General features: G+C 54.9%; 2 protein-coding genes across 2 annotated transcripts in view; one reads left to right on the forward strand and one right to left on the reverse strand.

The window, feature by feature from the left end:
* Positions 1 to 63: 63 nt before the first annotated feature.
* The window catches only part of Bop1 (BOP1 ribosomal biogenesis factor), a 23,940-nt gene continuing 3,534 nt past the window's right edge, over positions 64 to 20,469 (reverse strand). Inside the window, exons 3-16 of the mRNA XM_028778871.1 lie at positions 13,634 to 13,714; positions 2,784 to 2,938; positions 2,594 to 2,711; positions 2,413 to 2,514; positions 2,124 to 2,336; positions 1,886 to 2,047; positions 1,732 to 1,812; positions 1,584 to 1,653; positions 1,362 to 1,494; positions 1,089 to 1,269; positions 725 to 1,013; positions 551 to 635; positions 371 to 478; positions 64 to 298 (exon numbers count right to left, since the gene is read on the reverse strand). Coding sequence (XP_028634704.1) covers positions 145 to 298; positions 371 to 478; positions 551 to 635; positions 725 to 1,013; positions 1,089 to 1,269; positions 1,362 to 1,494; positions 1,584 to 1,653; positions 1,732 to 1,812; positions 1,886 to 2,047; positions 2,124 to 2,336; positions 2,413 to 2,514; positions 2,594 to 2,711; positions 2,784 to 2,938; positions 13,634 to 13,714 — 1,932 coding nt within the window. The 3' untranslated portion in view covers positions 64 to 144. The remainder of the gene's footprint in view (positions 299 to 370; positions 479 to 550; positions 636 to 724; positions 1,014 to 1,088; positions 1,270 to 1,361; positions 1,495 to 1,583; positions 1,654 to 1,731; positions 1,813 to 1,885; positions 2,048 to 2,123; positions 2,337 to 2,412; positions 2,515 to 2,593; positions 2,712 to 2,783; positions 2,939 to 13,633; positions 13,715 to 20,469) is intronic.
* Positions 4,295 to 6,305, forward strand: Scx (scleraxis bHLH transcription factor). Its single transcript, XM_028778872.1, has 2 exons — positions 4,295 to 5,041; positions 5,930 to 6,305. The coding sequence occupies exons 1-2, from the start codon at positions 4,457 to 4,459 to the stop codon at positions 5,966 to 5,968; spliced, it is 624 nt and encodes a 207-aa protein (XP_028634705.1). The 5' UTR covers positions 4,295 to 4,456; the 3' UTR covers positions 5,969 to 6,305.

Consider the following 20,469-nt stretch of genomic DNA (forward strand, 5'->3'; position numbering starts at 1 on the left):
CTAGGTTCTGGGGTGCTGTGTAAGGTCAGGGCTGGGCAGCGGTTCCAATCAAGAAGGCAGGAACAATGGGAATCAAGGATTGTATTGATGGTTCTGTGTGGAGGCACACCCGCCCTCTTCCAGACCACCCACAGTAGTGTCAGCCTAGCTGAAGAGTCGAATGGTGCCATCTGCCCCAGAGGAGAAGATCCACGGCTGTGTGGGGTGGAAGGCCACGTCCAGAACACCCAAATCTCGGGTCAGAGTGTGTCCCTTAAGCACCTTGACGGGCACCAGCAATGGGTTCTGCAGCAGGTCACTGTGGAAGAGAAAGGCTCAGGACCCAGTGGGATGGTCCCATGGGGAGAGCTGGGTAAGGGTCAGCACTCACTTGTACACCATGCCATGGCAAACGATAACACTGCCGTCGTCTGAGCCGGATGCGAAGAGTGGGTATCGGGGGTGGAAGGCCACAGCCCGCAAGGCCTTCTTGTGGTGCCTGTGGACGAGTGTGTTCATAGCAGGCTCCCGGTGAAGGAGCCTTCTACCTACCTCACACAGCCCACCTTACCTCAGCACTTTGTATGGCTTGGTGGAGAGATCCAGGTCAAACCACACCAGTTTGCTGTCATAGCTGCCACAGATAATGTTGTCACCTAGGGCCAAAAGCAGTGCCTGTAATTCTCCTAAGACGTACAGGGTTCATTTCCCCTTCCCTGACTTGGAGAGTCCACGCTCCCCTCACCTGCTGGATGTACAGCCATGCTGGACACCCACTTGCAGTTGGGCATCAGCTTCTTGGTAAGCTCCTGGCGTAGCAGGTGGTAAATGCGGACACTGCGCTGCGAGGCCACGAGCAGGAAGGGCCGGGTGGGATGGAAGGACACACACTGCACCTGCCCGTGGCTGCGGCGGAACGGGCTCTGGCTGCGCCTCCTGCTCAGCTGGTGGATCAGCACCTGAGTGTGCCCTTGGCTGGACAGCACCACAGCCAGGTAGTCCCCTCGCCCATGCCAGGTCACCTGTGTCACTGGCTAGAGAAGAACAATGCTGGCTGATGGCCTGACCAGGTCTTGCACGTTCGTTCCCCTCCCCTTCCCATCACATACTTTGCTGTGGCAGATACGTAGTCGCATGCCCCTCCGGCGTTCTTCCTCTGAGACCTCTAGCCACTGGGCAGGCTGCAAACTTGGCTCTTCAGGTGGAGTGAAGGCTTCCAGCAGCTGGTCTGTGCTGCCCACCAACAGCCGGTCCCCTAGGGCTGGGTTCAGCAGCAACACGGCGTCATCCCTACAAGGCAGGCCCAGACACAGCCCCTGCTCAGCATAGTCCTCACTTTTCTGTGCCCCTCCCAGCCCTCACCCCCAAGGTCTTAAACTCACACGGCTGCAGCTACCAGGCACACGGCAGGATTGGGGTTCCAGGCAATGCTCCGGACCACACCTCCAACACGCACAGTCTTCATACAGCGGGCAGTGGACACCTCCCAAAGCCTCAATGTGCCATCATCTGAACCTGGATAGAGCAGAGAAGCCTCTCAGCACCTGATCTTCTTACCCAGGTCCCTGTCTCCCAGCTCAGGGCAGCTCCCACCTCAGGCCCACCTGAAGCCAGCCACTGGCCCCCTGGGGAGACACTGAGGCAACGGACAAGGTCACTGTGGCCCCTGTAGACCTATAGAAAAGAAAGAGTGAGAAGACAGACACACAGGCACCTGAGGGCATTTGCCCACCTCTGATTCCACACACTTACAAGGGCCTGGCACACAGGGAAAGGCTGAAGGTCTCTTGGCCGAGGGAGCTTGGGGATGAGGTCTTCAGGATCCACATTCACCTGGGGCAAAAGAGCATTTAGCATTACTCTCATCCCACACTTTCCCAGGACCTGTGAGGGCTACCTCACATACCCTCATCTTGCGTTGCCGTGGGCACAGATACAAATCAAGGCAGCGCTCAAAACGTTCCTGGATGAAGCGGCCATAAGCAGGCACTGTCCTCAGGCTAGGGAACTTCTGTGGCAAGAAGTTAAGCTTCCTCTCAACAGGCTCCTGCTGCATCCATGCCAAGCGCTGGGGAGACAGGAGCTAGGTGAGAAGGGATGAGGAAACATGGCTGGGGCCCACGCCCACCTCAGTGCAGGCCCACCTCCTCCTCAGTGGGCAGGTACTCAGGAGGCGGGTTGTAAGACTCAGCATGGCCAGGCAAGGCCAGCTTGGGTGCAGGCACATGCATCTTGTGGCGCCCCAACACAGCGTTCGGATCCTCCTGGGCCCACAGGTCATAGAAGCTAGGGGTGGAGTCTTGGGGCCGTCGAGGTTTGATCCAACCCATCTTGATGGCATGCACCATTCGAGACACCTGCACACAAAGCTAAGGTCAGATGGCAGCAGGGAAACCTTACCAAGTGTGCTAGGGGATGACGTGGGGGTCCCACCTTCTCCTTCTCAACTAGGGACGGGATGAAACTACGTTTGTCAGCTGGGCGGTTGGTCACGGGATGGATCATGATGTCACCACTGAAGAAGTCCACGGATGGCTATGGAGACAGGCATAGATGTTAGATTGGGAGGTGGGGGGTGCATGTACCTCAGACCCTAGGGACAACTGTCCGTTACCTCATAGGGGTTGAAGTCTGAATCTCCAAACTGGCCTCTCTGAAGCCGATGTACCAGGGCAACCTGCTCATCAGTCAGCCGCAGGTCACGCCCTGTCATCTTGTCTTGCACAGTGCGCCTAACGGAAAGCCAGTCAGCGCCACACTCCTGGCTCAAGGAACCACAGGTCCTGACCCTAGGCCCAACTCACCAGAAATCTGGGTCGTCCATTTTGTCCAGAAATTGGTCCAGTTCATCTCGTGTTCGCAGGGGCTTGTAGATGCGCTTTCCATCCAGGTCATAACCCACATGTGGGAAGTCATCGTACCAGGCCAGGGGCACATTGCCCACAGTGTTCCTAATGTCCTGTAGCACAGTCACCACGTCAGCACCTGTCCCTGTCATCCTTGATCCTCTTCGAGCCACTCTAGATCAGCCCCATGTGCCCAGAGGCCAAGTGACCCAAAATCTGCCCTAGCCTTGGCCCCAGGGTCTGACGTGGCATGGCAGGGGTGCTATGCCCCCTTCCCCCAAGCCCTTGGAGGCGCCAGAGCTTTACCTTCACATTTTCCACTGAAGTGATGCCAACTCTAGCCTCCCCCCTCATTGGATTCCTTGGCCAAGGCTCTGGGCAGCCACAGACAGGGATGACCTCATCGCCTATGGGCTCCCTCCCCTGGCAGAAGCCTTAGGTAGAAGTGGGTACTTTATAAAGCAGAAACCAGGGGAAGACCCCATCCCAACCACAGGGAAACAAACTTGTTTCGCCCGGCAGGTGGTCAGGGACCCCCCCTCCCTGCACCGCTGATCTTCCCCCTCCCATTTCAGTGGGCAGAGAAGCCACATTCCTGGACACACATTCCTGGTTTCAGCCCCTGCCAGCCACCACCCTCACTCCTCCCAGCCTGGGGACTGCTGCCCAGGCGGCCACTTCCTGCAACAGTAGCCACAGGGAGGAGGGGCCCAGACATAACTAGCACAGCTGAGTGCCAGCAGCCCCTCAGAAAGACCCCTTGGGCCCTGTCCCACTGCACCTGTCCATACCAGCCCAGAAATGCCCTGTGCTCTTGCTGTACGTTCTCCACCTAGAGGACAACTTCTAAACTGGAGGGATGGAGAGGTGTTGATCTTATCCACGTGTGCACTGGCTTTGAGGAGCCCCATGAAGCATACAGCAAGGATGGGGGTGGGGCCCCCAGGCAGGATGGGTCAAAGGGGTAAGACTCTGGCACAAGGCACAGGCCATACAGTCAAGTCATGCCAACCCCACACACCCTTTTCTAGACTGCCACTGCTGGAGTCACCTCCCATGCGGGTGCGCGCAAACACACACACACACACACACACACACACACACACACACACACACACACGGCCTGGCACAAAAGACCCAAATGCACATGGAAGGAGAGTCAGACAGGGTGTGGCCAGGCACTCAGGGCCAGGGCAGCTGGGTGAACTTAGGCATGCCAGGAGAGAAAGCCTCTTGATTCTTGATTTATTCTCTTCTTCCCTGCAGAATGGGTGGAGTGGACACCATGGTCTTGGGGCATTAGTAGCACCCCAGAAACTCCCCAACCAGAAAGATGCTCAGGACCCTCTAGGCACAACTATTAAAAAGGGAAAAGGTGCAAGCACAGGCTCTGAGTAAACTCCTCCAGGCCAGAAAGGGAGGCGGAGGCCAGGCGTGGGGGGGAGGAGCCGATTGCTATAAAGGCACTGCTCCGCTGGCGGCCCCACTCCAGTCCGAACACATGTGCCCGCCTCGCCCGGCAGCCGCCACCGCGGGGCGCAGCGGAGACCCCTGGCCCGGCGGCCTGTGGACCTAAAGAGGCGGCATGAGCAGCGCACCGTGGAGCTGACGCCGCGCCCCCTGCCCGGCCCATGTCCTTCGCCATGCTGCGTTCAGCGCCGCCGCCGGGTCGCTACCTGTACCCTGAGGTGAGCCCGCTGTCGGAGGATGAGGACCGCGGAAGCGAGAGCTCGGGCTCCGATGAAAAACCCTGCCGTGTGCATGCTGCGCGCTGCGGCCTCCAGGGCGCCCGGCGGCGGGCAGGAGGACGGAGGGCCGCGGGTAGCGGGCCAGGACCCGGGGGGCGGCCAGGCCGCGAGCCCCGGCAGCGGCACACAGCGAATGCGCGCGAGCGGGACCGCACCAACAGCGTGAACACGGCCTTCACCGCGCTGCGCACACTCATCCCTACCGAGCCAGCGGATCGCAAGCTCTCCAAGATTGAGACGCTGCGCCTGGCCTCCAGCTACATTTCTCACCTGGGCAATGTGCTGCTGGTGGGTGAGGCCTGCGGCGACGGGCAACCATGCCACTCGGGACCCGCTTTCTTTCACAGCGGTCGTGCAGGCAGTCCACTGCCACCGCCGCCGCCACCACCACCACTGGCCAGAGACGGCGGCGAGAACACTCAGCCCAAACAGATCTGCACCTTCTGCCTCAGCAACCAGAGAAAGTTGGTGAGCAGGGCTGGGAGCACCGAGGGGCCCCAATGTACTCACCAGCCCACACCTGCCAGGCAGAGAGGTGCAGGGCAGGGGCAGCATTCCCTAGCATCTACACCTGCCACCAAAGCTGCGCCCAAAGGAGGGAAGGGCACGTAGGAGCCATACCTTGGGACACTGACTCCCATTGGTAGTGGTCATAGGGACCCGCAAATATAGGATCAACAAGTAATGCTGAAAAGGGCCACCCAGAAGTTCTAGGAGGGAGGGCAGGCAGCAGGAACCTGGCAGGGCTCAGGGGCCTTACTTTCAGGCTTTACTCCCCATCAAGCTGAGAAGTGAAAGGAGGTGAATTCAAGAAGTAAGAAGTATATCCATACGCTCCCATCCAAAGGGGAAACAGTGAGGCAATCCAAAAGAAACCCCCCACTCGGCTGATGTGGCACTACCCCTCCACCCCTGCAGCCCACCTCCACCCCAAGGCTTATGGGCACCTGCTGCCTCTCCCCTGGTCTACTGAGACCTGCAGGAGATGGGCTAGGGGAGAAGGCTGAACTGAGAGATGCTGGCCAGCCATGATTTACTGCTCTGGCCGCACTTGGTGGCACCGGAAAAGCAGGGTGAGCAGGGAAAAAATACAACGGCTCTCCCCAATCCCCATTTCCTCTCCAGACAGCACACGCAAGCTCCTGGGGCCTGAACATCTGGGAAATTTAATTTTACAGTTTTGGCTGTGCAGCAGTATACTCCCCTCCCCAAAATGCACTGTGGGGGTGGTAGGAGAGTGGGATGGGGGTGCCCTAGCACAGGCAGTGCCCCAACAGGAAGCCAGGAAGGTTTGGGCAGTGCTGGGTGACACTAAGTCTCCACCCAGACCCTGACACACCCCCATCCCCTCTGCAGAGCAAAGACCGTGACAGAAAGACGGCGATTCGAAGTTAGAAGGAGGAGGGTCCACAGCAGCCAAGAGGTGATGCCACTAGTGGAGGTGGATGCCACTGAAGAGTCACGGAGAGCCCCACCTTGGACCTGATCTGAGCACAGGTCCCCAAGATCACGCTCACCGGGCCAGACCTGCCCCAGCTATGAGCAGGGCCTATGAACAGAGAGATGGACAGGCGGGCTATGGCTTGACTCTAAGTAGCCGAACACTTACCCAGGCCCACTGGAACTTTCCATGCTGGCTCTCTACCTGGGCCTAGTGTTGGCATCTTGTGTCTTTAATATGATAATATAAAGTCTGGAAATTTTGTATAATTAAAAACGAAACAGTATCTTCCAAATTGAGGCAGACTGTCCTCTTGAAAGGATCTGTACTCACTATGACCCTAACTCTCTCACCCCATCTTCCCAGAGTGAAGGCAGGCTTAGATATCAAGAGTCTGTACCAGGGATCTGTGATATGTGTGGTGTGTGTGTGTGTGTGTGCAGGGAGCAGGGAGGGGGAGAGGTGCTGTGTGGTGAGTAGGATAGAAGGAGAGAAGAGAGGGCAAGCCCACTTGGCTCAGAGTAGGCAACAGCAAGCAATACTGCAGCCTTGCCTCCCCCCAAGGAGTAGGGTGAGGGTGGACCAGATGGGGCCCTGGTCTGTGGATGTTTGGTGTCACCAGCAGTGTTCCATTAAAAATGGGTATAGGGGCTAAGTAAGCAGTGCTGTCCAGCCAAGTAGGCTAGCAAGCCTAGGTGGGCCTGAGGACACCATCTGAGTAGCAGCCATCTAAACATCCCAACTGGTACCCATGTAGGCCCAGAGAGACTCTGGGTCCACCAACTGCCAGAGCTTCTGCTCTCCTGCCTCCAGCTTCACACTGGAAAGATTCCTAGCCATCCAACACTCTATCCTACCCAACTCCACCAAAGATCCCACTAGCCTCTGAGGTTGATTCAGACTCTCAGCAGGCTCCGCGCACAGCTGGCCGATCATTAAAACCCTGCAGGTGACAATTAGTTGAGTGGTACAACAGAGAAGAAAGGCCAGGCCTGACTTCTGGCTAGGTAGTGGGTGGAGAGTGGCAGAGGGCACCAGGTGCTGGCACTGGCAGGCCTCCTGGTCCCTGGCTGGGGGGAGACCAGGTGTTGAGGCCTATGTGGGCATCCTCATAGAGCAGGGACAACATGGCCCCTCCTCTGCACTGATGGGCTCCAGGGAATGCTGGTGCAGGAAACAAAGGTATAATTTTGGAGGAAATTCTCAAAGCCAGGCCATTAAGGCAGGGGTAGGGGGCTGCGTCCAATCTGATAGAAATATAACGGGATAAAGAGTCACAGCGGCAGGTTTCGTTCAGAAAGAAACCCAACCCCAAATTTCCTCCCTTTAATCCTGTAGGAGCTCACAGCTGCTCAGAGGAGGGAGAGAGGGCACACTCAGTCACCGTAGAGCTTCTGCAGCCCAGGAAGCCAGAACCTGGAGCTGCAGCTGGGGCTGGGGGAGGCCACCTTCCTTTCTCATGCATTCCCCATGCACAGCTCTGCCCAACTTCACTTCCAAGCTACAAGGACCCTGTGAGAGACGCTGGGTTGAGTCCAGAGCCACAACCTGGCAGGGTATACCTGTATCAGGTAGATGGGCACTAACCCTCACCCAAGGACCCCAGCTGGCATTCCTACTCTGCTGGACACAGGTCTCCTCCCCCTCACCTAGAGGTCTCACATTTCAAGACCTGGGTGCCTCTCCCTCACAAACCCCAAAAGGACCAATGACTGAGTGGTACCTACTTTAATGGTCATATGGCTGGGCCAATGTCAGGAATAAACCTGTGTCCACACACACAGAAGGTTCAGAGAAAGTTCCCAAATACAGGTGTATGTTTCTCCGTGTGCAGAGGCTGCCAGTCTGAGTAGCTAGCATGGCTGGGGGCTATAGGGCCAGACAGAGGCCCAAACCATGCCCAGCTAGCTCCACTAGGCATCTTATGACTTAAATAGAGCTCAGTAGAGGAGGAAAGAGCCAGCTAAGGGATTGGGGCAAAGCAGAAGGTGGGGAAGCCCAGGAGCTAGGAAGCTTGAGCTTCAGTAAGAATGACTGGTAGGCCAGAGTCCACCGACAAGAGCTGGAGGCTTGGGTGTCAAGAGGGGTCAGATGAAAGGGAATGGGCTGTAGGGCTGGAAGGCTCTCTAGAGGCCTGGATAGTTGGGGTGCGGCACGCGCCCAGCCAAGGCCTCCACTGCAGGGCCTGACTCTGAAAGCGGCTGCAGCTTGGCCAGCCTCAGGCCCGGGCAGGCAGCCCAACCACTCCCTGAGCTGCACCGGTAGCAGTGGCTAAGGGCTTGGCCCGACAGCCAGCAGGAGGAGGGGAGGGGAGGGGCGGGAAGAACACTCCGTCACCCTCCACTGCTCCAGATTCAAACCAGACCGGGGGTGGCATGGTCCATTCCCATCCTGTGGCTCCACGTGAGTCCACAACAGCTTATGGCCAAAGAGTGGCAGGTGCTCTGTACCCACCACAGCCCCTGGCATCCTTCCCAGGGGGCAACTTTACCCTCTACCACACTGAGGAGCTGTGGGACAAAACCCAGGGGCGCCCTTAGTGTGTGCCCCACAGAGGCAGCTGGGGTGGGGGGGCTGGCCCACACCATGGGCCAGCAGCCACCCTTTTGAGCTGAGCTGGGCTGGAAACATTCGGCTCAGCTTCAGCTGTCAGCTCCCTGTCCCCAGCCTGGGGAATGAGCCGCTGGCGGCACCACATGATTCATCACCAGGCAGCCTGCACCCCAGGCCAGCCGCCCCCGCCCTGCTCAGCACCTGCGGGCTGCCAGGAAACACATGTGACCCCTTTGGGTCAGGCCCAGCACTGAGACCCCAGGCCAGGCTGAGGGAGGGCAGACAGACTCAAGGGCCATGCTTTCCTGGGGGGCTACCCAGCTCCCTAGAAAAAGGGTATAGGATGAGGTTGGTAGGTCCACATGTATCCATCCCTCCATCCTATTCCATCTCCTTCCCCCACTCCCCCCACAGCACCGGACACAGTGTCGGCTGGGACTTTTCCGCTCTCGATGAGCCCCTTCCCCTCCCCCTCCCCAAAGTGGCTGCAGCTGTCAGGACCGCAGATTGGAACTGCAGGTACGGGGCTGGCCCGCTGCCCACCTCCCTCCCGTGTCTGTCTGCGAGAGAGGAAGCCAGCCCACCTCTGGAATCCTTCACTCTCTCCTCGTTCTGCCTCTCCCACCTGTCCCCGGGGAGCATGGGGTCAGCCGCCTCGCTCGGTCTCTCTCTTCCCCAGCCCCTCTCCGATTACAATGCGGGTAGTGTTCACTGTTGCTCAGCCCCCCTGCACCAACCCTCTTGTCTCAGAGCTCATGGCCTTCCTGAGCGGCCACCTCCCCCTCATGGGGTGTCTTATCTCTGACTGTTCAGCACTAGCCAGCTGCCTTGGCCTCACATGCCACACTGACCCCAACAGAAGGTTCCAGATGGAATGCTAGGCTCTGAAGCATACACTAGAGGCCTGCGTGACAGACCAGAGGGAGACAGTCTTTTCCTGTTCTGATGCCAAACCAGCTGAGATCCAACAGGGGCTGACTAGGCAGGTACCAACTTTGATTCTACCATCTCCTTACCAGACTGCTTCCAGTCCCCTACTCCCCTCTACATGCCGAATGTCCCTTGAGGGCCTGGCTTAGCCCACCTGAGCTGCTGCAGCTCCGTAGCAAGAGAACAGAGAGGCAGAGTCTTTGAGATGTATGGAGGACACTGGGGAGAAAAACAGTTGCCCTAGCCTCACCTTCCATGTCCCTCCCCTGGGGCCACTCAGATTTAAATGGTGCTTTCTCTCCTTCTGTGAGCAGGAGACCCCAGAGGTCCCTGCACAGGCACTGAGCTGGGCACAGGCTTGTAACCAAGCCTTTATCTCGAGCTGAGGGTGAAGGTCTTTCTGAGTCTCATTACTCACACTCAGCCGATGCTTTAGATAGGGAGGTCCAGGGCACCACATTCACAGGGCTGCTGAATGTGAGCCCTTCCCCAGCGAGGCAGCCTCAGCCCCGCACAGCCTCCTCAAAGGGTGCCTGTTCTGTGCCATCAGCAGTCACGATAATCAGCATTCCCTGCCTTTCAAATATTTGCCCTACTGTGCTCTCCAGTTGTCCGCCAACCCTAGCAAGAAGATATCTGAAGTAGCCCTACCTTTACCTGCAGCCACAGCCAGGACCAACTCTTGACCCACATAAGAGACACTGGCTTCCTCCACTTGCTCCTCCCCCACCCTTCCCAAGGCCCTCTCCCTGCCAGCTGGGGTTCTCTGATGCAGTGTGGCTCTCAGAGCCACAGGCCAAAGTCAAGGAATGGCACTAAGGTCTACCTGTCCAGTACTATAAACAGTAGTTACAGACACATGCCCAATCCACTCAGTAGTTACTGCTGAGTCCCTACGTTGGGCAGCTCCAGTGGGATGGAGCTAGACCTGAAGGATTGATCTGAGTCTGGCCAAAGGCCCCATTTGGAGGCAGGCATAAAAGCTAGCCTCAAGTGGATGGCCGCCAGAGCAGTCTGCACAGACCCGGGTGCCTTCTACAAACAGCAGGGAGGGTCACTCACTTGATGGAAACCTGAGCCCACAAGCTCCCCTGCCAGCAGTAACACAAGCAAGCATGGAGAGAGTAGAGTGCACATAGGGAGGCGGCCAGGACACTGCCGGCAGGCGGGGGTGGCCCCGGAGGAGCAGAGACCGCCAGCGCACTGGAGGCAGCTGCCGGTTCAGTAGCTGGGAGAAGCCATTAACTGCCTTTGGCGAGCGAGCAGAGGGGATCACAGGTTCTGGATGCAGACAGGCCAGGCCATGTCCCTATGGGATCCTGAGTTATAGATCAGGCAAGGTGGTGGGGGTAGGGTGTGTGTATGTGGGGGAGAGGTGTTAAGACAATAAAAAAGTTCCCAGACTCAGCCCCCTCTTGGTCAGAGGTCACACAATGGTCCTAGGCCCATTGGCTTTGGGGACTTGAAGAATATGAGACCAGCTCTTCCCAGACTTTCCAGGCCAGAAGTCATGGCTTCCCTGAAACCTTCATACTGGCTACACTTCTTGAAGAACAGGGCTACAGGCCTGCTGAGCAGATGCATGGGCTTCTCTACCTAACCATGCCTGGCCTTGGTTTCTCCCAGTTGCTTGATATACAGAGGAAAGGAAGATTGGCCACTCAGACGCCCTTCTATCCCAGTCCACTCCCAGGGGTCCCAACTACTGGATGAGATCACGTCTATGAAGCCCCACTGCTGTAGGAAGGAGGTGAAGTGGCCATGTGGGGGTGGGGCAGCCACAGCACAGCTGCTTCTCAGTCACCCCCACCCCACTCCATCCCCACTATGCCTAGCCTCATCTGGAGGGCTCTACCCCCACTCAGCTGAGCCCATGTCTGTGAATCTAGGGGAAGAGAAGGAGGAGCCAGAGTACAATCAGAAAAAGTGCTCTGGACTGCTTAGTTTAAGAGCCACTGACATTGGGGTATTCTCAAAACCACACTGGCAAGTGACAACAGGGCTCAGAAGCTCCCATGTCCCCAACCCAGGTCCTAGATTCAGGTCCAAGAATGGTCAAGAGAAGAGGACAGGGCTATCATGGGGGCACTTCCACCTTAAAACAGCAACAGCAGGGTACACAGGACCACTCCCAGTCCACGAGGCTGCCATCTCTCTAGGCTCCTGTTGAGGTCACTACCACTGGGACAAACCACATCAACACCTTTCCAGTATCCCTGTCCAGAATCCAGTAGGATATCTGGTGCTATGATATAGCCTACACAGCTAGTTCTGCCAGGTGGCTCAGGTTAGCCCAAAATCCTGAGGTTGGTATCACTGACCCCACCAAAGACACTTCCAGCTGTCCCTCCTGAGGCCCAAGTAGCTTGTGACCTTTTATAGGTGCTTAGCGACTAGGGCACAGCTACAGACAGTTCAGGCCTTAGAGTGTGGAGGAGCCTAGACATTCCTGGAGCTGGTCTGTTGTCTCAGGCTTCTCCATCAGGCAGCCTGAGGTGGGCTGACGCTTCCCTCCCGACCCGAACCTTAGCCAGGTACTGGTGGCCTATCCTCTCAGCTGCAGCCACCTTGCTCTGAGATTAAGAAAGCTAATTGCAGTCCCTGGTGGGGAACAAGCCCTGAGCAGCCTCTGGGAAGAGATGCGTATGTCCAGACTGGCCTGGCTCCTGACAGCTGAGCTCTGTGGTCCCTTCCAGCTGCTGGTCAGCTATAACTGCAAGAACTCAGCAGATGGGCATCTCTACTACTGCAGAATTGTCACTCGTGTTAGCATGACATGTGAGACTTATCACATCATAGGAGAAACGAAGGGGCTCTTGCACATATCACACACAGCATGAGGTTGCCCAGTCTTCTCAAAGGGCCACTGGACAGGTCCGGTGGAGCATACCTCCCTGAGGGCAGGCAGGGTCTGGCAGACCTCGTTCAAGGCACTGACCGCTTCTGGATGCCCCTCCCCCACTCCTATTCTCCATATACAATCATCATTGATTTCTCAAAATACCAAGCATAAAAAAGTAGCCGACAGGATGTGGCTGCCGACAGCCAGGGCCCCTTGGGGGGGAGGGGAGACAGGCAAGGAGCCGTGCTGTGCAGCCCCCCTTGCCGGTGCGCCCGCTGCTCCGGCCAGGAAACCAATTTATTTTGTTTTGTCTCTGTTCTCTGAACACGCAGCAGAGACTGGATCGGGCTGCCGGCCAAGGCTCCTGTAGACACTGCCAAGAGAGCTTGAAGGTGGGGAGGAAGCCCAGCCAGAGAGGGGGCGCGTGTCTCCCCTAGGCCTCAGGGACAGCCCCTGACAGGCAAGCAGGAAGCGCTCCCGAGAAGAGGATCCATCCCTTTAGGCCCCACACCAAAGCCAAGAAGAGGCTCCTAAGCTCACATCCTGAGGTATACAGTGGCCACTACTCAGCCCCTGGACCAGGCTTCACCAGGGAGGAGCAAGCTGCCAGGCCCACTGCCTCTGTGTGCACAGCTTCTCAGAGCTTGCAGACCCTGCTGGCCTTCTGGCCACAGTCCACAGGCTCTCAATGGCCCCACTCCCTGAGGATCCCAGGGAGCCCCAGTCTAGCGCGACATTTTCCTCTTCACTATGTTAGTCGCCATCCTAGATGGGAAAGTCAGGAAGGTACCACGGTCACCACTGCCAGAGAAAGGAACAGGCAAAGCCAACAAGGAGAACAGGATATGGCAGTCCTGCCCTTGGTATCAGTGTGGCCACCCCTCAGATACAGAACACAGGTGGACTCACGTCAACCCAGGCCCGACACCCTCAGCTCTGAGTACTAACAGTCTACACTACAGTGGAGGGGCTACCTCTGGCCCTGTATGCCCACAGACAGACAAGGTACTGCTAAGCCATGTGTGCCTCTCATCTTCAACCTGGCAATGACACACATGTGCTGCTTCAGTCATCTGTCTCAGACCCCCAGATTGTTCTTCCAGATGGGGGGAGAGCCTAAGCCAGGCCGCCTACTCAGGGCTCAGCAGCCTCCTGAGAACCTGGCTCCCATGACAAACAGCAGCAGAGCCCCTGCAGGAACGCTTGATACTACCCCAGGGCTCTGCCAGTTTGAGGGGCAGGGCAGCTCTTATCTCACACAGCAGGAATCGAGGACCTTCCGCCCGAACCCTACCTCCTCATCAGAGCTGTCCTCTTCGTACTCATCTCTGCTCGGGGCACCTGTGTCCGCTGTCCTCGGGCAAGGCAGGGCAGCCTGCAGAGACAAAGGGAGAGAGTTACTCTGGAGGTCCCTAGAAGCCCTCTGATGATCAGGAGGACCTAGCCTACGGTGCAGCCCCATTCCCCTGGTCAACTATGTAGGGAGAACCACTCTCCCAACACTGGAACCTAGATCCAAAGACCCAAACACTGTGCCACCCCAAATCTCTGAGCAGCCCCACCTAGTGCAAGGCCTCAGCACAGAATAAATGCTGTCCCAGATCTTAATGTACTTCAAGGCCTCAGCCCGTCCCCTGTATCACGGAACCTACCCAGTGATGTTCCCTCAAGGGCCGAACCAACCTTTGCTGTCTAGTAGCCCAGACAGTGGGTGACACTCGGTGCCAGGCTACTAAGAGCAGCGGGAGGCAATCCATCTGTGGGGCTGGCTACCACTCACCCATACCACCACACTGATGTTAAAACCAGCCACAGTGGCCAGGGGCCAATGGTCCCACAGGGCCCAGATCTGGCAGAAGAGGCTATGTTCAGACCTGTCAGACCTACGGGCAAGGACCTACACAAGGAGAGGGGCATGTGAGCAGAGCTGAGGGTGGGTCGATGCCAGTGTAGGCGCGTGACATAAGCCATGGGCTTTTGTCATAAGGGCCACCTAGAATCACTAAGAACCACATTCAGGGCAGATCCACTGACCTAAGGGCCTTGGAGAGATGTCCTGGACTCTCAAAATGCCTTGAGGTCCAGACCCCAGGCACCTTCCACACCCACCACAGCTGTACCAATGGGCTGATCTTGTCCCCTAGGTCAGAGTAGGTGCCACTGAGGATTCACACTACAACCTGGAAAATAGATTCTCCCTTGACTGGGGAGGCGGATGGCTCAGACCAGATCGGGTTTATTGGCAGAACCAGAACTGATGGAGAAAACAGGCCCACCTCTCACCCCTGAGGGCAGTAAAGTGCTTGGAGCAGGAACCCTAGTGTGTGGGCGCCCCCGCCTACAGCCGCAGTCCCTCTTACCCAGGCAAGAGCCAAAGGCCTACTCTTCTCTGGCCTGTTTTTCCCTTTAGTATAAAGAGGATGGAAGACTAAGTTTTTCTCCAGGCTTGGAACAAGGAAGGATTCAGTTTCTCTATCTCCCCACTTCCTTGCTGTACACCAAAAATGGGTTGCAAACTCCAGCTCAGAAGAGGCCCTAGAAACACAACTGGCAGGCACACCTGACTCTGCCTGAGCTCAGCAGGCCCCTGGGACAGTGGCATTACAACACTAAGCTCTAGTCACCCACTGTTCCCAAGCAGATGTCATATCCTGGCCCCAGGCAGGGCCCAGAACACACCAAATCTCCTTCCAAATGTTCTCTACCAGGGACTATACCTACATGAATCACAACAGCAGTGCTTACAGGCCATGATCCGAGTCCTGCAAGAAACAAACTAGGCAGTCAGCATTGTATATCCCCATTTTTCCAGTGCAGGACAATGAAGGGTATGCCTGGGGAGCCAAATGCTGGTAGGCCTTTGACAAGGGTTAGAATCTCCAATGGTGAGGCTCAGGAATTCCCTCCACATGTATGCTATTCCCAGGCAACTGAGGTTCTAAGAACAGCAGCCTTATTCTGGATTCAACAGCTGCAGAGCAGGCGCTATCCACCAGAGGGCAGCACTGACACAGAGCATCAACCCAGGGACCATCTCCCCCTAGGGGAAATGAATGCCTAGGGCCTGTGGAGGGTAGATATCCACTTCAGGAACAGCCTAGGAAAGCACATTTTCTCAAATTCTCTGTCCCCCTTTTGAGGCAAGTATTGCTCTGTAGCCTAGGATTGTCTCAAACTATCCTCCAGATTCAGCCTACTGGGGTTTACAGGTATACATCTGTTTTCAACTTAAAAATTAAAGACAACCACTAAAACATCCAAAGCACAGACAAGAGAATATAAGTACAGGACATCCTTACAGCTGCCAGCTTTCTCTAGGTCAGGGGTCCTCAGCAGCTTGGCTGCCTACACATCTCACTCTCCCAACACAGAGAAAAGGTAGTGAGGTCTGCCAATCCTACAGCCAGCTAGCACCCACTGGGTATAAAAGAACACACCCTTAAAAAGCTCATAGCCCCAGCCTAGCTCTGGAAGCCTTAGCCAGTTTGGGGAAATGCACAGGTGCCTCTTGGAAGGGACTGAGATGTCAGGCCTAAAATCCTCCCCAGGCAGCACTCAGGAGAAGAGCAGAATGCAGCTTCTTACCATGGCCACACTGCCGCACAATGAGAGGCCAAGTGACCGGTAAAAGAGCAGGGTGTTAGGTGACAGAAGGGCCCACAGAGGTCAGGGAGGCATTAAAATGCCAGGGCTGGTGGTGCACATCTTTGGTCTCATCGCTTGAGAGGTGGTGACCTTTAGAGCTCTCTGAGTTCAAGGCCAGCCTGACCTACACTGCAGTTCCAGGACAGCTAGGGCTACACAGTAAGAACTTGTCTCAAAAGAGGAAGGGGTGGACATAAGGTATATACAACTTGAGGACAGGACTAGAGGGGACTGTATATAAGAAGCCACCCCAACAGAAGCCAGCAGGAGTGCTCAGGGCAGCTACAGTCCAAGACGGGTGCTGGGAGAGCCATAGAAGGAGGCGCTCACCGGGTACTGCAAAATAGGTGGAAAAGAGGCCCCCAGGAGGAAGCTGTAAACTACCAAAGGTGAAGAAGAAGTGCGTGCCCAGGGGAAAGCCTCAAGAAAGGCAGCTCCCTACTTCCTCCAGGAGTCCCTCTGCCAATCCAGGCTGAGAATGTGCTGTGAGGACCAAAGACAAGAGACATGAGATTTCTGAGAGCCTAGAATGGCATCCAAATGAACAAGTCTCTTTTTTCTTTAATTTTTTTTATATTACTGTTTACTTATGGTGTGTGTGTGTGAGGCACATGTGACTGTAGGTACACATGTGCCATGACTCACATGGAAAGAGGACAGCTTGTGGGAGCTGGTTCTCCACTATGTGGGTTTTGGGGATCAAACTCTGGTCATCAGATTTGGTGGCAAGCCCCTGCGCTGGCTGAGTCACCACAATGGTCTCAAACAATCTTCTTACAGTGCCAGCAACAGATTCTCCTCTGTCTTGTCTGGCCACATTCCACTGCCACCACCAACCAGGTATAGAACAAGGGCATTGCTACCTCTTCCAGGAAGCAGGCCAGGATCAGCCAAGTCAACTTCACATCCCTTCCCTGTGGTACAAAAGAGCAGAGCTCCTCCAGCACGTCATGCCCTGAAGGCAGTGCAAGACGTGGCCAAGACTGCCTGTCCTCCTTCCGTTTCCCACATACATACATACATACATACATACATACATACATACACGCATGCATACACGCATGCATACATACATACAAGCACACACACACACTCCAAATCCCCAACACACAAAAATTAAATCCAGCATACTATATGTAACACAAAAACTATGTACAAAGGAGACTAAAAGAACCCACTTTTCCAGCAAAGGCCCTATGCAGGACAGCAACAGGATTCTAGACCACTCTTAACATCAGTCTCCAGGGCCAACCCAAAGAACAGTGGAAGAAACTTCAGAACTTCCTGAGTATGGTCCCAGTGAGAAGAGACTGACAAAAGGTACTTAGTTCTAAAGACAGCATGTCAGTAGAGACTGAAGAGGCCAGAGATAACATAGGATAAAAAACTGTTCTTGCTTCTCAAAAGAAAAATAACTTACTAAAGCTGGATATGACGGCGCACACCTTTAATCCAAAGCACTCAGGAGGCAGAGGCAGGTGGATCTCTGAGTTTGAAGTCAGCCTGGTCTACAGAGCGAGTCCCAGGACACAGAAAATACACAGAGAAACCCTGTCTTAAACAACCTGCTCCCTTGTCCCCCCAAGTGCCTGAGGAAGGCTAGAGAGATGGCTCCATCAAAAATCGTGAGAATTTGAATTCAGAACCTAACGCCCACATAAAAATCTAGGCATGAGCTAGGCAGACCTCCGGGAGTTCAAGCCCAGCCTTGTCTTAGTGAGTCCCAGGACAACCAGAGCTACAAATCAAGATCCTGTCTCAAAAACAAACAAAAGTGAAGCATGGTAGTGCACACCTGCAATCCTAAGGCTGAGGGACAGGAAGATCTAAGTGGGACAGGAAGATCTCTGGAGCTCCTTGGCGGGCCAGTCTTGTCAATGAGCTCCAGGTTCAGTAAGAGCCTCTGTCTCAGAACAATAACGTGAGGGTCTCAGGAGGCAGAGATCAGTGTGAGTTTCAGGTCACTAGGACTACATAGTGAGACCCTGCCTCAAGGAAAGGAAAAGGTAAGGGCTGAAGGGACAGCTCAGCATTTAAGAGCACCTATCTAGCAGAGGACACTAGTCCAGTTCCCAGTACCAACCTCTCATAGTTCATAACTCCCGGCTAACTCCAGCTCCAGAGGATTGAACACCCTCTGACCTCTGCGGGGGCAAGCATAAACATGGTGCACATAAATTAATACAGGCACACACACGTACACGCAAAAACAAAAATAAACCGGTAAATATAAGGGAAGATACCCAACATCAATCTCCAGCACGCACACACACACACACACACACACACACACAACAAAAGGGGTCTGGAGAGGTGGCTCACTGGCTAAGAGCAAAGAACCTCGGTTCGATTTCCAGCATCCACATGGCAGCTCACAACTGTCTGTAACCACAGTTCCAGGGGATCTGATGCCCTCACACAGACAAACATGCAGGCAAAGCATCAATGCACATAGAATAAAATCTAAAAAACAAAAGGGCCAGAGGATAGTGAAGTCTTTCTAAAGACCTTGGTCTCTCCCAAGCTCACCAACACTGGGGCCTGGCTGCACCATGAACAGCTATTCCAGGTGGAGCTATGTGAGAGGGTCAGGGGTGACAGAAAGAAGACAGGGCTAGCCCAGGGTTGACATAGCACACGATACAAGCAAGGTCAAGGTGCTCGTCAGGGAGGGACCCCTGGGAAAAGAGTATTTCCATGTTGGGCAAGGTGACTGCAGACATTTTAAAACATGACAAGGTCAGTGAGACAGCTCAACCAGTAAAAATACTTGCCATGCAACCCTGAGAGCCTAAGTCTGATCCCCAAAATCCACAGTGGAAGGAGAGAATCAACTTCCACAAGATGACCCCTGACCTCCACACACATGCTGTGGCACAAGCACACCTGTACTCACACATGTAACAGAAACACTAAAACACAACTCGGAATCTTTATGCTTCTCCTATCCCAGCACAGAAGGCTGCCCTTCCTAAACCTGCAAGGGCTGTGACTGCTTTATCGAGCTGAGCAAAGTGGCCCATGGGGACATTACACGGGCCTGGAAACAGGCTTTGACAGACATGAACGGCCCATCTCAGGACCGAACACAAGTGACAGTGCTCTGCGTGCTCTCACCAGGACCAACATCCAGGACTCAATATACAGCTTCCTAGGGCAGAATGTACCAGACCCTGTAGGATACACATTCCTCTGCCTTACCCTGCCTCACCTCTGCCTCCCACGTGATGACTGTTTGACAGTACACAGCTCTGAGACAGGTAGGAAACAACTGTTCCCTCCTCCACAGAGTCTATGAGAGAAGACAGGTACGGGGAGCAGGGAGGCAGGTGAAGAGCAGGCTTCAGGAAGCTGAGAGAATTCCTGGATATTTCCTCCCTAGTCCCAGACACCCACACCTCCAACTTCACATTCCACCAGATGGCGCTAACACCTGGTCCCCAAGCCTACCAAGGTATTTCCACGGCACTTCCAAGCAGCTACTCTCTGTCATGCCCCAGAGTATACTGTGACCCCAGCAAGGCATTCTTGCTAGAGGCAGCCCTAAGTCAGAACTCAGAACTCTCCAGTTAATGTCGGGACTATTACCTTTTCTTACATTCTTACATGTCAAAGACAGAAACAAACACTTGGACATGAAACAGCAAGAAAACGGGGCAGGGGTTGAAGATGGAGGGGATATGACACACAGGCCGGACAACACACCATACAAATACCTCAACATAAATGTTTTAAAATGTGTTCTCTTTTATGTGTATGAATGTTCGCCTGCATGCACGTCTGTGCTCTACATGCCTGCTTGGTCCTTGTGGAGGCTAGAAGAGGGCACTGGATCTAGAATTGGAGTTATAGATGGTTGTGAGTGACCATTACCGGTACTGACAATCAAACCCAGGTCCTCTGGAAGAACAGCTCCCTCTGGAAGCTCAGTGTTCTGAACCACTGAGCCATCTCTCCAGTACGCTTTTTAAAAAGCAAAACCGCCAGTCATAGCGGCACACACCTTTAATACCAGCTCTTGGGAGGCAGAGACAGGTGGATCTCTTGAGTCCTAGGCCAGCCTGGTCTCCAGTGTAAGCTCCAAAGCTAAATAGTGAGACCTTGTCTCAAAAAAACCCAAAGCAAATTCAAGTATGGGGGCGGGGAGGGAAGAGGCAACAGACACTAATGGGAAGAAATGGCCACACACAGAAAAATCTACTCAACACCAAACTAAGGACAAGACAGCATTACCTGAGATGTGGTGGAGCTCTTGCCTCCCTTGAAAGATGTCCTGGGGGCTGGAGAGATGGCTCAGTGGTTAAGAGCACTGACTGCACTTCCAGAGGTCCTGAGTTCAAATCCCAGCAACCACATGGTGGCTCACAACCATCTGTAATGAGATCTGATGCCCTCTTCTGGTGTGTCTGAAGACAGCTACAGTGTACTCATATATAATAAATAAATAAATCTTTAAAAAAAAAAAAAAAAAAAAAAAAAAAAAAA

Source organism: Grammomys surdaster, unplaced genomic scaffold, assembly GCF_004785775.1.
Source record: "Grammomys surdaster isolate TR1022 unplaced genomic scaffold, NIH_TR_1.0 342, whole genome shotgun sequence".
Lineage (NCBI taxonomy): Eukaryota > Metazoa > Chordata > Mammalia > Rodentia > Muridae > Grammomys > Grammomys surdaster.

Coding starts and splice junctions, on each gene's coding strand:
- Scx (XM_028778872.1), top strand. CDS start 4,457: ATGTCCTTCGCCATGCTGCGTTCAGCGCCGCCGCCGGGTCGCTACCTG. Junction 5,042..5,929: donor TCAGCAACCAGAGAAAGTTG/GTGAGCAGGGCT, acceptor TCCCCTCTGCAG/AGCAAAGACCGTGACAGAAA.